The 15,036-nt window shown below is 39.2% G+C and overlaps 1 protein-coding gene across 4 annotated transcripts in view; it reads left to right on the forward strand.

The window, feature by feature from the left end:
• PDPK1 (3-phosphoinositide dependent protein kinase 1) overlaps positions 1–15,036 on the forward strand; it is a 136,222-nt gene that overhangs the window by 118,733 nt on the left and 2,453 nt on the right. For all 4 annotated transcript variants that reach the window (XM_072602366.1, XM_072602383.1, XM_072602356.1 and 1 more), the window contains exons 12-13: positions 13,095–13,152; positions 14,485–14,637. In XM_072602366.1, coding sequence (XP_072458467.1) covers positions 13,095–13,152; positions 14,485–14,637 — 211 coding nt within the window. The remainder of the gene's footprint in view (positions 1–13,094; positions 13,153–14,484; positions 14,638–15,036) is intronic.

A 15,036-nucleotide genomic window follows, 5' to 3' on the forward strand; every position in this document is an offset into this window, starting at 1 on the left:
ATTTGTCTCAGTTTCCTCATCTGTAAAATGAACTGGAGAAGGAAATGGCATACCATTATCTTTGCCAAGAAAGTCTCAAATCGGGTCATTAACAGTTGGACACAGTGAAATGAAAGAACAACATATGAGATGTTGTGGAGGTAGAAACATCAGGTATTGTCAGTTGTTTGGACAGATGAGGTGAGGAAAAATAAGTTAAGGAAGTAGTCAGTTTTCCAACCTGGCTGATGGGGAGATTGGTAGTGCCCTTGATAGTGCCAGGAAACTTTGGCATTTTTTTCCCCTGGCAGTGATCTTCAGATTTTTGTTTGATTGGTGATCTGTTTTCTAAATCCAGAAATTCTGGGCATTTTTCTTATATTATTTTCTGTATTTTGTTCAGGTTTTTTGTTTTATCATGTTCTTCTGGAAGACTTATTATCCTTAAATTGTCCCAGTGCATTGCTTTTGAGACAAGCAGCTTTTGCTTATATGAAAGAATGAATAAAGTATTTATTATACACTCATTATGTGCAGAGCACTGTGTTAAGCTTTGGAGACACAAATAGAAAGTAGGACAGTCTGTGCTGTCAGGGAGCTCATAGTCTATGAGGGAGACAACACATGTGAAATATTTCAGATACAAGTCAGATATAAGGTCCCATGATGCTTAGAATGCAGTAGCAAAGCAGAAGTTAATGCTTCTTCATTCATGTCATTTCCTCTGATACAGTGCCAAGGACTTCAGTGACAAGAACTCTCTTTTCTGGGGCTTCAGTACCTGTGGCTGAAGTTCTTGTAGGAGCATTTTCTTGGTTCCATGTTGAGGAAAATTAATATTATGCTGAATTGTTTAATAACCAGTATTACTTTGTGATCCCTCTTTTTTCTCATTTTTTGTTGGACCCTACTTCTGAAGGGTGGGCAGTTTCTGATAGGTACGATGGAACATTGTGATCACTCCCCAACTCTCAAGGCTTCTGTTCCTTAACCAGCTTAGGCTCGGACCCTTCCAAGTGGTATACCCCTTCCTTGCCTTCTGTTTACTCTATAAACAGAAGCCAGCTTGAGCTAGGCCATCCTGAGGGGACATGTTCCTTTTCCTTGCTTTTCCGTCATCAAAGTTGGGGGTGAGTATGGTCTAGAGCTTGGAAGAACAAGCTGGGGAGATCCTGTTTGGGGTGGTTTTGTTCTTCTGGCCAAGATTGCAATTGACAGCTGGGTTTTATAAAGCAGCTAGCATTCCTTAAGTGTCAGAGAGAGGCATAATCAGGCACATCTGAAGGCCAGCCCACTTTCCTTGTTAAATTTTCAGTTGTGTTTGTCTCTGTGACCCCATTTGGGGTTTTCTTGGTAGAGTTAATGGAGTGGTTTGCCCTTTCCTTCTCCAGCTCATTTTACATATGAGAAAACTGATGCAAACAGGGTTAAATGACTTGCCCAGGATCATACAGTTAGTATGAGGCCCGATTTGAGCTCAGGAAAATGTCTTCCTTATTCAAAATTCAATGCTCCATCCACTGGGCTACCTAGCTGTAGGCTAATCCTTTTACTTGAGGATTATTCCGCCCTCATCCCCAAAGATGAATTAGGGATTTGGGAGAAGCTAAGAAGTATCAATCCACCTCCTCATTAAAATGTCCACCAATCTGGATTTCCTTGCCTTTGCCAGGGGAGGTCCAGATTTTGTAGTGTCAGGCCAGTCAGAAGGAAGGCACACCTAGGTTTAAAAAACCCTGTTGACCTTCCCTCCAGGTTTTTTGACACAAATGGAGGCAAGCCAGAGATCCTTTTATTAATAGGTTTTGGTATCCTGTTGATAAACATCTTGCTTAGAGAACTGCTTCAATTTATCCTTTCGTTTGTTAAATTCCACTCTTGACAATTTCCACAGGGGCTGTTTCCCAGCACCATGGCTGAGGGGAAGCCACTGGGCTGAAAGCTAGAATGTTCCCAAGGTTCTGGGCCCTGGGCTACCTCCATCAGGGTCTGAGGGAAGATGGTGGTAAGGGCAGTGGTAGTGGTGGTAGTTTGACCGTCTTGACCCATGCTACCTCCTGTTTCTCAGTGTGCCTTACTGCCTCAGCTAGGCTGACTTGGCTGCTCTGTGGGTGACGTTTGACTGGCTCCTTCTCCATAGGAGTTGTTTCACTGGATGATGACTCATGAGAGCTGGGCTGGAAGCAGGACTAGTGATCTATGGGGTATAGCCACTCTCAAGGTTCTTGTGCTTATCTGTCTCTTGGTTGTAATAGTTAGTAGTTGTTAATGCTGGTAACGTTAGGAAGGAAAAATCCTTCACATGATTTCTCCCCACAATAATGGTTGTTGGAACCAGGTGTGGTGTTTTGTTGTTTTTTTTTGTTTTTTTTTTTTGTTTTTTTTTTGAGGGGAGTTTCTACTCCCAAAGCCTCTTGGGTTCAGAGTTCTGGGTTGTCTTCATCAGGGATTGAAGGTAGGTGGTGGTTGTGGTGGTGGTTCAGGGAACTTTGCTGTTTCATCTAGGCTGCCTCACTTTCTCTGTGGGTACCAGTTGTTTGGTTTAGTTGGCTTCTTCCGTATAGCAATATATACCTCCCTGGATAATCGCTGTGAGGGCTAGACTGGAAACAGGAAAAATGGTCTGGGGGCTATTGCTACATTTTTCTGTTCTGTTAATTATTTCTGCCGTGTAGACCATAAATTCTTATTTTTGTCCTTTGTAACTTAAGGGAAGTTAGAGGAGTTTTTCATTTTCTCTCTTGAACCATTCTAGAAATCTTATTTGTTTCATGTTCTTGTAGGATTCTGTGTTTCATTAGGCATTGGTTCAGTTTCCTTTGTCTTGTTATATTTATTGTAATCTCCCAGATGTTTTAATAGTCATTCTTGCTCCTCATTTTCCTGTACTCTGTTGACTTATCTTCTCATGCTTTTAAGTTTTTGACTAAATTATGTTCCTCTTAATATTTTTTGTGGTTTTAGCATTTTTCCCCATTATCTTCCCCTGACTATCACTCAGTCCCAGTCTGGATTGCAGTGCTGTCTCAGCCTCTTTCCATTTAGGAAATTAACTTTTCACCAGCTTCAGTCTGTCCCAGTAGCTTCTTGGGGGACATGACTGGCCTCAGATAGATTTCATTTTCTTTTCTTTCAAGCCTGGTACAGTCATGCAGGCTGGTTTTCTGCCCTAGTTCTTTCAGTTCTTTTAACTCTGACTGAGTTGAATCAGATGCTTTTTGCAGAATTGGGGGAGGTCTAGATATATGTTCCAGGCAGTCTCTGCAGCTTCAGGATTTCCTAATCTACAGTCTCCCTTTGGTGGAAGGAAGCAACCCAGGAGGTGGGATGCACTGGCAGAGTCTCTGCAGTAAGATGGAAATTCTTGAATAGGCCACAGAACACAAGTTTGTTGCCTGTTTGTGTGTCCTGTTGGAGTGTGAAGGCTTGTAGGGATGGATCCTGGGTGAGAAGAAAGCGCTTGGCATTATCTATTGTAAATTCTGAGCTTCTTACTCTCTTGTCCTGTGGATTGAGCTGTCCATTGCTCTATGCCTGGCTTATGATAATCCTCCTCCCCCTCCTTCTTTCTGGCACCCTTCCCTCCTCCATTGGAGAAAATATATAATCCTTCATTACAATCTGACAACAATAGAGAACTTTGGAAGAGATGGGTTTTGTGGGTCGAGTTATGAGCTCTGTTGTGGTTGTACAGCGTTTGGAATGTCTACCTGGAACCCTGCTTTCATCAAGAATGAGTTTAAGAGGGAAGAATACGTATACATCTAGAAGGATATACAAGTTTTCTACATTCAGAAAGAAAGAAAAGACTAAGAAAATTGGGGGAGATAATGAGGGTGAGGGAATAGGATAAGGGGGGTAATAGGAGAGTGTTTAGATTTATAGGAATTGGAGGATAAGGGAGGGATTCTTGGAGGTTAAGTAACAGGAGGGCAAGGTAGCAGGTAGAAGTAAAGTAGAGGAGTCAGGAGGGATAGGAAATAAGTGGTCCACACAAACAAAATAAAGATCAGCAGTAGAATTTATTGGGGGGACAAAGCAGCTGTAGTTACCATTATCTCAGACAAAATTAAAGCTAAAATATATTTAATCATGAGAAAAATAGGAAAACTACACCGTATGTCAGCCATGTTAATCAATATTGTTTTAAACTATTTAAAATAACTAGAGAGTATAAGGTTGGAATATTGCTGTGGTGCAGGAAATGACAACTTGATGGACCTAGAAAAATATGGAAAGACTCTGACTTAGAAAAGAAAGGTTATCCACCCTCAGAGAGATAGGACAAGTAAGTATAGTATGATCTTTCATAGACGCATATAAATGTATGTGTCTGTATGTAAGTATGATTAGAGATATCCAAGTGTGTGCGTGTGCGTGTGTGTAAGTGTACGTACATGTGTGTGCAAATGTATATCTTTAGGTGTATATGTGCATGTATGTGTGTATATGCGTATGTTTATATGTATGTATTCATTTACATATTCGTACACATATGAGCTTAATTCTCTTTTCTTGGGAGGAGAGAGGAGGTAGAAGGAAAAAAGAACAAAAAAGTGCACAGCAGAGAACCAAAAAGCTTACAAGAAAGCAAATCTCTGAACACAATAATAATAGTAGTTATTACATAGGCTTTCTTGAAATGGAAATTTATTGCTGTACATTTTGAATCCTCTCCTATGTTCTGCTGTGCACGTGGGAATGCTTTTTTTTCTTATTTTGTATTTAAGTTTTAATGTTTAAGTTTATAATACGTTTCTTTTTCTTTTCTTATTGTGTATTTAAGTTTAAATTAAATTTTTAAAATAAAATGTTAAATGAAAGTGATTCCCATGTGTAGAAAAGGAATCTTGCCATTCTTGGTTGTGATATTAGTACTTTCACTTTACTAACAATGTCTTGATAACCTTCTCTAACTCCTTTTAATTCCAGTGCTTTCTTTTTAATTATTTCCTATTTATCTTGTATATAGCTTTCTTTGCATGCTAATAAGACCTTAGCATTGGGAGAACTCATTCATTGTCTTTTGGGGCAGCCTTTTTCCACTTTTGGCCAGAAATCTTGTTTTCCTTTAACTTCTACCTACTGGTTCCAATTTTGCTTTTTGGGGCCAGGCTCTCATCTGTTCCTATAAAGACCACGAAATATATCTTAAAGATATGGAGCACAACCATGATGGTTATGGGCCTAAGCCATATATTGTAAGTGGAGACATTTAACCTGAGGAAGAAAAAGCTTCAGGGGAGAAATGAGAAATAACTGCTTTCTAATATCTGGTTCCTGACATGGAAATGATAGGAACCTTGGGAGGTAGTGAGCTTTCCATTTAAGAATTCATGATAGAAAAAGAGAGAAAAGCTAACTAACCATGGTCACACACTTTTGATTTTGGAGAGAGTAGATTTTAAAATCCAAGAATAGAAGATTCTGGGAAGATGGTGGAGTGGGTCAGAAAACTTTCAGCTCTCCCAAGTTTCCTCTACAAAAAACCAAACCAAACCAAATCAACAAACCCAGAACATTGCCTCAGAGTGAATGTAGAGCAGCACAAATAAACAGGAGTTGGGGTAAAGCAGTTGTCTTCCTAAGATAGCTTGAGAGGACCTTGAAAAAGACCCCTCCAGATGTGGAGGTTTGTCCTCAGTGATGCACAAACACCTCCGGACCCACTCTGCAAAATCAACCAGCAACAAGTCCTGGAGACAGCTGAGTTGGGCCTCATCCTCAGACTGCAAGGGAGGAGTCCCCTTGTGAGTGCAGTAGCAGAAGGGTGGGGACCCTGGTGGCTGTGGGCACTTGCAGAAACCCTGGTTTCAGTTCCAGGGCAGAGAGCAGCTGCTGCTTGCAGCCATTTTCCAGGTCACAAGGAGCAAGAGCACTTGTGAGACATCCATGGGTCAAGGCCCTAGGAGTGGTTGGGGGTGGAGAGGAGTACTTAAAGTTGGACTCCCAGGCAGAGCTCAGATAATAGCAGGCATCAGGGTTGGGGCATCGTTCCCAACATTTTAGGACTAGAACTTGATTATAATAATAGTTGCTAAAAACAAAATTAAACAAAATAACAATAAAAATGAGTAAGCTAAGGAGAAAGAACCCAATCATTGATAGCTTCTATGGGGACAGAGAAGATTTGGTTTCATATTCAGAGGAAGATAGTAGAGCTAAAAAAGCCACTCCTTTTTTAGTGAGAAAAGTCAAATGGTCCCAAGCACAAAAAGAATTCTTGTGAGAACTTAAAAAGGAATGCAAAAATCAAATAAGAGGTCAAGGAAAAATTAGAAAAAAAAAATTAAGAGCAAGCCAAAAAATCAAGGAAGTTAACCAATTAGAAAGAGACAATCAAAAACTTAAGGAAGAAAATAATTCCTTGAAAACTAGAATTGGGCAAGGATAAGCTAATGATGTTTTAAGATACCAAGAAATAATGAAACAAAACCAAAAGAATAAAAGAAATAGAAGATAATATAAAACATTTTATCAGAAAAACAGTTGACCTGAAGAACAGATTGAGGAGAGGCAATGTAAGAATAGTCAGACTACCTGAAAGTTATGATCAAAAAAAGAATCTTAATACAATATTGTAAGAAATTATCAAGGAAAATTACGTAGAATTTTTGGAACAAGAAGGCAAAGCAGAAATAGAAAAAATCCACTCGTTACCACTTGTAAATGATTTCAGGAGGAAAACTTAGAGGATTATCATAGCCAAGTCTTTTTTTTTTTTTAAATTAATTAATTAATTAATTAAACTTTTAACATTCATTTTGACAAAATTTTGGGTTCCAAATTTTCTCCCCTTTTGTCCCCTCCCCCCACCCCAAAATACCGAGCATTCTAATTGCCCCTATCACCAATCTGCTCTCTCTTCTATCATCCCTCTCTGCCCTTGTCTCCATCCTCTCCTCTGTCCTGTAGGGCCAAATAACTTTCTATACCCCTTTACCTGTATTTCTTATTTCCTAGCAACAAGAACAGTACTCGGCAGTTGTTCCTAAAACTTTGAGTTCCAACTTCTTTTCCTCCCTCCCTCCCCACCCCTTCCCTTTGGAAGGCAAGCAATTCAATATAGGCCAAATCTGTGTAGTTTTGCAAATGACTTCCATAATAGTCGTGTTGTATAAGACTAACTATATTTCCCTCCATCCTATCCTGCCCCCCATTACTTCTATTCTCTTTTGATCTTGTCCCTCCCCATGAGTGTCAACCTCAAATTGCTCCCTCCTCTCCATGCCCTCCATTCCATCATCCTCCCCACCCTGCTTATCCCCTTCTTCCCCACTCTTCTGTATTGTAAGATAGGTTTTCATACCAAAATGAGTGTGCATTTTATTCCTTCCTTTAGTGGAATGTGATGAGAGTAAACTTCATGTTTTTCTCTCACCTCTCCTCATTTTCCCTCCACCATTTGGCTAATTCTGCTTTTGAAAGCATTCTTCTCCTCATTGGCTTTTTGAACCTCTTTTGCCAATTGAGTTAGCCTATTTTTCAAGGTGTTATTTTCTTCAGCATTTTTTTGGGTCTCCTTTAGCAGCGTGTTTACTTGTTTTTCATGCTTTGCTTTCATGTCTCTCATTTCTCTTCCCAGTTTTTCCTCCACCTCTCTAACTTGATTTTCAAAATCCTTTTTGAGCTCTTCCATGGCCTGAGCCCATTGAGTGGGCTGGTATACAGAAGCCTTGACTTCTGTGTCTTTCCCTGATGGTAAGCATTGTTCTTCCTCGTCAGAAAGGAAGGGAGGAAATACCTGTTCACCAAGAAAGTAACCTTCTATAGTCTTATTTTTTTTCCCTTTTCTGGGCATTTTCCCAGCCAGTGACTTGACTTCTGAATATTCTCTTCACACCCATTTGGCCTCCAGATCCGCCCAGCCAGCACTTGGGGTCTGAGATTCAAATGCTACTTCCCAGCCTCAGGGCTTTGGGCAGGGGCGGGGCTGCTGTTCATTGTGAGATTAAGTTCAGGTGCTCAGGTGGGAGCAGGGCCACCTCACGGGCTCAGTTCCCTCAGGGGGTTTATGCAAAGACCTTCAACAATGGATCCGAGCTCCTGCCTGCTTGGGGAGCCCTTGTCTGCTCTCGCCTCCGCTGCTGCCTCCTGAGGGGGCCTGAGTTATAGGGGCACCCCACTCCCCTCTCCATCTGCCAAAGAGACCCTCTCACCGACCCTTGTCACCTGTGGGTGGAGGAACCTGCGCGGCTGCTGGAGATTCCGTTCCTGAAGCCTGCTTGGATCCGCTCCTCTCGGTGTGGCGTGGCCAAGGCAGGGCTGGCCTCGGCTCTGGGTCCGCAGCGTGAAGGACCTTTTGCGAGAGGTTTTCTGGGCTCTCTGGAACAGAAATCTCGTCTGCTCTGTTGTTCTGTGGCTTCTGCTGCTCCAGAATTTGTTGGGAGTTCTTTTTTACAGATATTTTATGGGGTGTGGGTTCAGAGCTAGCATATGTGTGTCTTTCTACTCCACCATCTTGGCTCCATCCCCCCATAGCCAAGTTTTAAAGCTCCCAGGTTAGGGAGAAACTATTGCTAACAAGAAAAAAAAAATTAAAAATGATCTACAGTAAAGATTATGCAAGAACAGCAGTTACTACATTGAAGGAATACTGTGTTTTGTAGATCAAAAGAGCTGAGGTTCTGACCAAAGAGTAACTTAAACCAGCAAAGTTAAGTATAATTCTGAATGAAAAAATAATGGACATTTAATGAACTGAAAGACTTTCAGGTATTCTGACAGAAACAGCAAAACTTATTGGAAAATTCGACATGTAAGATCTAGGAGAAATATAAGGTAAACATTAAAGGAATCCAGTAAGGTCAAACTTTATTTCTTATATCTGAAAATGTTATTAGTACTCTTATGACTGTCACCATTATTTGTATAGTTTGAAAGAAAGGCTTGGGCTGAGCTGTGTATGATGGGGTGATTCTAAAAAAATAAAACTGTATAGTGAGAGATAAAAAGGAATAATTATTTCATACAAATGAGGCATGAAAGGAAGAACTGATATAGAAGAAGCAAATGGGAGGGGGAGGGACTGATAGTGCTAGAACCTTACTCTTGTAGGAAATGAGTTGAAGGGGGAACAACATACATAACTCAAGGAGTATAAAAGTCTTCTAAATTTAGAAAGAATTAAGAGGGTAAGGGGTTATAGGATGAGGGAGGGTCTTTTAGAAAGGTGTATAGATTAAGAATTAGGAGGGAGAGGGGAAAGGGAAAAGCTCAGAAAGATACATTAAGGTGGAAGGTAGGGGGAGAGGATAAGGTAAGGGACTCTTATAGGTGTGGGTAGATTAAGGAATAGGAGGATAAGGTAGTGGGTAGAAGTAAATTAGAAGAATTAGCAGGGATAGGGTAAATAGATTGTGTGTGTTTGTCCTTCGTTGTCGAAGACCATGCCATCAGAGAAATGGTGACATGACTTGCACTTGACTTTGTTTTGAGTGAGGGAGGGCTGTGCAGGTCACCAGCCTCACTTCTTCAGAGTCATCTGAATCCAGTGATCAGATCTTCATCAGGATGACTGGAGATGACCCAGGATGAGGCAACTGGGGTTAAGTGACTTGCCCAAGGTCACACAGCTAGTGAGTGTCAAGTGTCTGAGGTGAGATTTGAACTCAGGTCCTCCTGACTCCTCCACTGGTGCTCTATCCACTGCACCACCTAGCTGCCTTGAATAGACTGAGGAAAGATAGGAAGAAGGGAAATACAGAATAAGTAATTATAGCTTAGAATGTGAAGGGAATAATAAAATGGAAAGGGATAGCATAATGTATTAAAAATATGAATTCAACAATACATTGCTTCCAGGAAGCACAATAAAAATGAGAGATACACAGAGATGAAGGGCTGGAATAGAATGTATTACATGAGATAAAACGTATGGGTAGTAATAATGATCTCAGACAAAGTTAAATAGCTAAAATAGATTTAATTAAAAAGAAAATTAGGAAAGCTATATTATGTTTCACGAATTTTATTTAATATTGTTTTAGTCCATTTAAAATAATTAGTATAAAATACCTGAGAATATACCTGCCAAAACAGACACAGGACCTACATGAACATAAACATAAAACACTTTTTATACCAATAAAGTCAAATTTAAATAAATGAAATAATATTTATTGTTTTTTTTCCCCACATACCTGCCCTAACATGAACCTGAGATTCTGCTTTTCTGTCTAATTTATTTTTTTTTTTAAATTTATTTATTTAACTTTTAACATTCATTTTGACAAAATTTTGGGTTCCAAATTTTCTCCCCATTTGTCCCATCCCCCCACCCCAAAACACTGAGCATTCTGATTGCCCCTATCACCAATCTGCTCTCTGTTCTATCATCCCTCCCTTCCCTTGTCCCCATCTTCTCTTTTGTCCTATAGGGCCAGATAACTTTCTGTACCTCATTACCTGTATTTCTTATTTCCTAGCAACAAGAACAGTACTCGGCAGTTGTTCCTAAAACTTTGAGTTCCAGCTTCTCTTCATCCTTCCCTCCCCACCCATTCCCTATGGGAAGGCAAGCAATTCAATATAGGCCATATCTATGTAGTTTTGCAAATGACTTTCATAATAGTCGTGTTGTGTAAGACTAACTATATTTCCCTCCATCCTATCCTGCCCCCATTGCTTCTATTCTCTCTTTTGATCCTGTCCCTCCCCAAGAGTGTTGACTTCAAATTGCTCCCTCCTCCCGTTGCCCTCCCTTCCATCATCCCCCCCACCCTGCTTATCCCCTTCTCCCCCACTTTCCTGTATTGTAAGATAGATTTTCATACCAAAATGAGTGTGCATTTTATTCCTTCCTTTAGTGGAATGTGATGAGAGTAAACTTCATGTTTTTCTCTCACCTCTCCTCTTTTTCCTTCCACTTAAAAGTCTTTTGCTTGGCTCTTTTATGAGAGATAATTTGCCCCATTCCATTTCTCCCTTCCTCCTCCTAATATATTTCTCTCTCACTGCTTAATTTCATTTTTTTAAGAAATGATCCCATCCTATTCCATTAGCTCTGTGCTGTGTGTGTGTGTGTGTGTGTGTGTGTGTGTGTGTGTGTGTGTGTGTGTAATCCCACCCAGTACCCAGATACTGAAAAGTTTCAAGAGTTAAAAATATTTTCTTTCCATGTAGGAATGTAAACAGTTCAACTTTAGTAGGTCCCTTATGACTTCTCTTTGCTGTTTACCTTTTCATGCTTCTCTTCATTCTTGTGTTTGAAAGTCAAATTTTCTTTTCAGCTCTGGTCTTTTCATTAAGAATGCTTGCAAGTCCCCAATTTCATTGAAAGACCCATTTTTTCCCCTGAAGTATTATACTCAGTTTTTCTGGGTAGATGATTCTTGGTTTTAGTCCTAGTTCCTTTGACTTCTGGAATATCCTATTCCACACCCTTCAGTCCCTTAATGTAGAAGCTGCTAGATCTTGTGTTATCCTGATTGTATTTCCACAATACTTGAATTGTTTCTTTCTAGCTGCTTGCAGTATTTTCTCCTTGACCAGGGAACTCTGGAATTTGGCCACAATGTTCCTAGGAGTTTCTCTTTTTGGATCTCTTTCAGAAGGTGATCGGTGGATTCTTTCAATATTTATTTTGCCCTCTGGTTCTAGAATCTCAGGGTAGTTTTCCTTGATAATTTCATGAAAGATGATGTCTAGGCTCTTTTTTTGATCATAGCTTTCAGGCAGTCTCATAATTTTTAAATTGTCTCTCCTGGATCTATTTTCCAGGTCATTTGTTTTTCCAATGAGATATTTCACATTATCTTCCATTTTTTTTCATTATTTTGGTTTTGTTTTGTGATTTCTTGGTTTCTCATAAAGCCATTAGCCTCCATCTATTCCTTTCTAATTTTGAAAGAACTATTTTCTTCAGTGAGCTTTTGGACCTCCTTTTCCATTTGGCTAATTCTGCTTTTTAAAGCATTCTTCTCCTCATTGGCTTTTTGAACCTCTTTTGCCAATTGAGTTAGCCTATTTTTCAAGGTGTTATTTTCTTCAGCATTTTTTTGGGTCTCCTTTAGCAAGGTGTTGACCTGCTTTTCACGCTTTTCTTGCATCTCTCTCATTTCTCTTCCCTGTTTTTCCTCCACTTCTCTAACTTGATTTTCAAAATCCTTTTTGAGCTCTTCCATGGCCTGAGCCCATTGAATATTTACTTTGGATGTTTGGGATACAGAAGCCTTGACTTCTGTGTCTTTCCCTGATGGTAAGCATTGTTCTTCCTCATCAGAAAGGATGGGAGGAGATATCTGTTCACCAAGAAAGTAACCTTCTATAGTCTTATTTTTTTTCCCTTGTCTGGGCATTTTCCCAGCTGATTACTTGACAGAAGTAATCAGCTGAGTTTCCTCTCCACACCCACCTGGCCTCCAGTTCCACCCTTTTCTATCTAATTTGAAATGCTAGGTAGATTATACTGAAAGGTTATTGAATACCAACTACTCTTTTACCTTTTTGACACCTATCCATTATTTTATATATTTGTGATCTCAAATGACTTGGACTTGGACTTGGACTTTAGATTGAGTCCAAAATTCAGGGTTTGAAAGATAAGTCAAGGATGACATTTTCCATTGTGAAAACTGTCCAGGATGTCTTCTTACTGTTGAGTGAAAATTTTAAGATCATTGGGCCATAGTTTTAGAACTGGAAATGACTTTAGATTCCTTATCTCACTGCCTCATTTTACAGATGAGGAAGGGGAGGCTCAGAGAGATGGAATCTCTGACCAGAATGTACTTGATTCATTTATAGATTTGTTATTGGGTTGTGAAGGATAAACATGTAGAAATATTTTTTCCCAGCATTTTAATGAGGTAAAAGTTTCATTTCTTAAGTTAAGGTGATGCTTTGCCTTTGTGTTGCCTCTGTGGGGCTATTAGCTCTCCTTAAAGTTTAGATAAAGAACTTGTGTCAAGGAATTGATTGCATTTTTGAAATTGTATTTTGAGTTTCCTTATACTATTGATACCATAGGAGATCAGAGCTTGAACAGTGTAAATCTCATTAGCAATGCAATAGGATGAAAAATGTCTATTTAGGAGAAATGTGAAGAATTTCTATAGGTTTCTGTCTGATTTCTCTGACAGAAGTGCCTTATTCTCATTTTCTTTTTTTAATAGGCACCAATTTGTAGAAAATAATTTAATACTAAAAATGGGTCCAGTAGATAAACGAAAGGTAAGTAAACTTCATTTTGATAACCTAGTTGTAGATCTATATGTTTTCAATTTGTATTTCTAAGAAGATAAGTGTTTTCTTTTGCATGGTGGATTCAAAACATGTATTAAAAAAGCTATCCTTTCCAAATGTTTTAGTTTACAGACCCTTTGAGATAGTTAGCATAATTATTAATGTTTCCATTTTACCGATGTGTTAAATGAGGCCCAGAAAGGTTAATTGACTTATTAAAGGTCACACAGCTTCTAAATAGCTGCCTCAGTCTCCAGTCACCTGACCTCTAAATGGAAGGTTCTTTTCATGCTTCTTACATTCCATGTATTTCCCATATTTTTTGGAGTTAATAATTAGTCCAGTTTAGCAACTGAGGGAGATTGTAACAGCTGGAAAACCAAAAGAGTCTTATGTATACTTGTCTGATGAAGGCAGTAGCACAGTTCATAGCAGGCCTCACAGCATTGACTCTTAGACCAATATTCTTTATTAGTTATAGTTGCCTGATTTCCCCAGCTAAGATTTCCCTTCAACTTAAGAGGGGCTTGTAGTTTTCCAGCGGGCATTCTTAATGTTCTAGAATTTTTTTCTTTTCCCTGGAGTTAAGCAAGTAAAGTAAAATTTTTAAAATTGAATTTTTTTCTCTTTTGCATAGATATCAATTTTTGTTTGATTGTTTGCTTTGAAGTCCATGTCTAAAAAGTGAAAAGTTCATAAATTTCATCTGTTTGCCTGTTTCTATTCTGCTGCGTTTCTCAGAGTTATTATCATGCCTTCCCTGGTTTATTATTTCTGTCTTTAGCCTGACACAGCAAATCCCAACCAATAGAAACATAATCTGTGGATAAAAAGACATTCATTTGAAAAGAATCCTCTTTACTCTGGGAAGGAAGGGAAAAAAAAGACTATGGGATGAGGACCTAATTGGAGGAGCTCTCTAACTTCTTTTAATCGTTGGAATTTGTGCTAGCTTATATGGATATAGAAAATTTTGACTTTGCCTGCTTTTTCATCTGTCTGTACCACTCTGTGTAATGAAAGTAGAATATTCTAGAGTCAAGTGCATTAGAAGCACATGGATATGGTAAGTGAAGGGAGAATTATTCCAGAACCCATCTTGGAAGTGCTTGACTTTTTCCTCTTCCCCATATGAAGTAGAGGTTGGGGAAATTGAAGAGACTTGTGTTGGTCACCCAGGTGGATGGGACCTGTTTGCCTATTTACAGGTATAAGTTAGCTTCTAGCAACCTTAATGGGCAGTGATAGAAATGATCCTTCATAAATAACTTTTGCTTCTTCATTTTGGAAAACATGGATGTTTATGTTTATTTGTGTCAGGGCTTATTTGCACGCCGTCGTCAGTTGCTCCTTACAGAAGGACCACATTTATATTATGTGGACCCTGTTAACAAAGTCCTGAAAGGAGAAATTCCCTGGTCACAAGAACTTCGGCCTGAAGCCAAGAATTTTAAAACCTTTTTTGTTCACACAGTAAGTATTCTTCCTGAGCTCTTTCGTTTGCTTTGTAACTTAAAGGATTTTACTCTTTTCCTTTATACACTCTAATGACAATTATCATGATGATGATGATAATAATTATAGCAGCTGCTCTTTTTATAAGTGTTACAGTTTATAAAGCACTTTCCTTCCTGTAACTGTGACACAGGTTACAGGTAACAGTGTCACTATTTTCCTTCAGTATTTGAAAAAGAAATTGTGATTTTCATCAGTGTGAGAATTTTTTATATGAATATAGATAGTATGTCCTTTAGGCGTGAAGAAATAATTCTCATGAGTAGCTGTGGCCAGCCTTCTCATGATGAGCATATTTACACTTAGGCTGGTCCTCGGATAACAGACTCATTTTCTGTGACCATTTCCATATTTGAA

The sequence above is a fragment of the Notamacropus eugenii genome, chromosome 1 (genome assembly GCF_028372415.1).
Source record: "Notamacropus eugenii isolate mMacEug1 chromosome 1, mMacEug1.pri_v2, whole genome shotgun sequence".
NCBI classification, from domain to species: Eukaryota; Metazoa; Chordata; class Mammalia; order Diprotodontia; family Macropodidae; genus Notamacropus; species Notamacropus eugenii.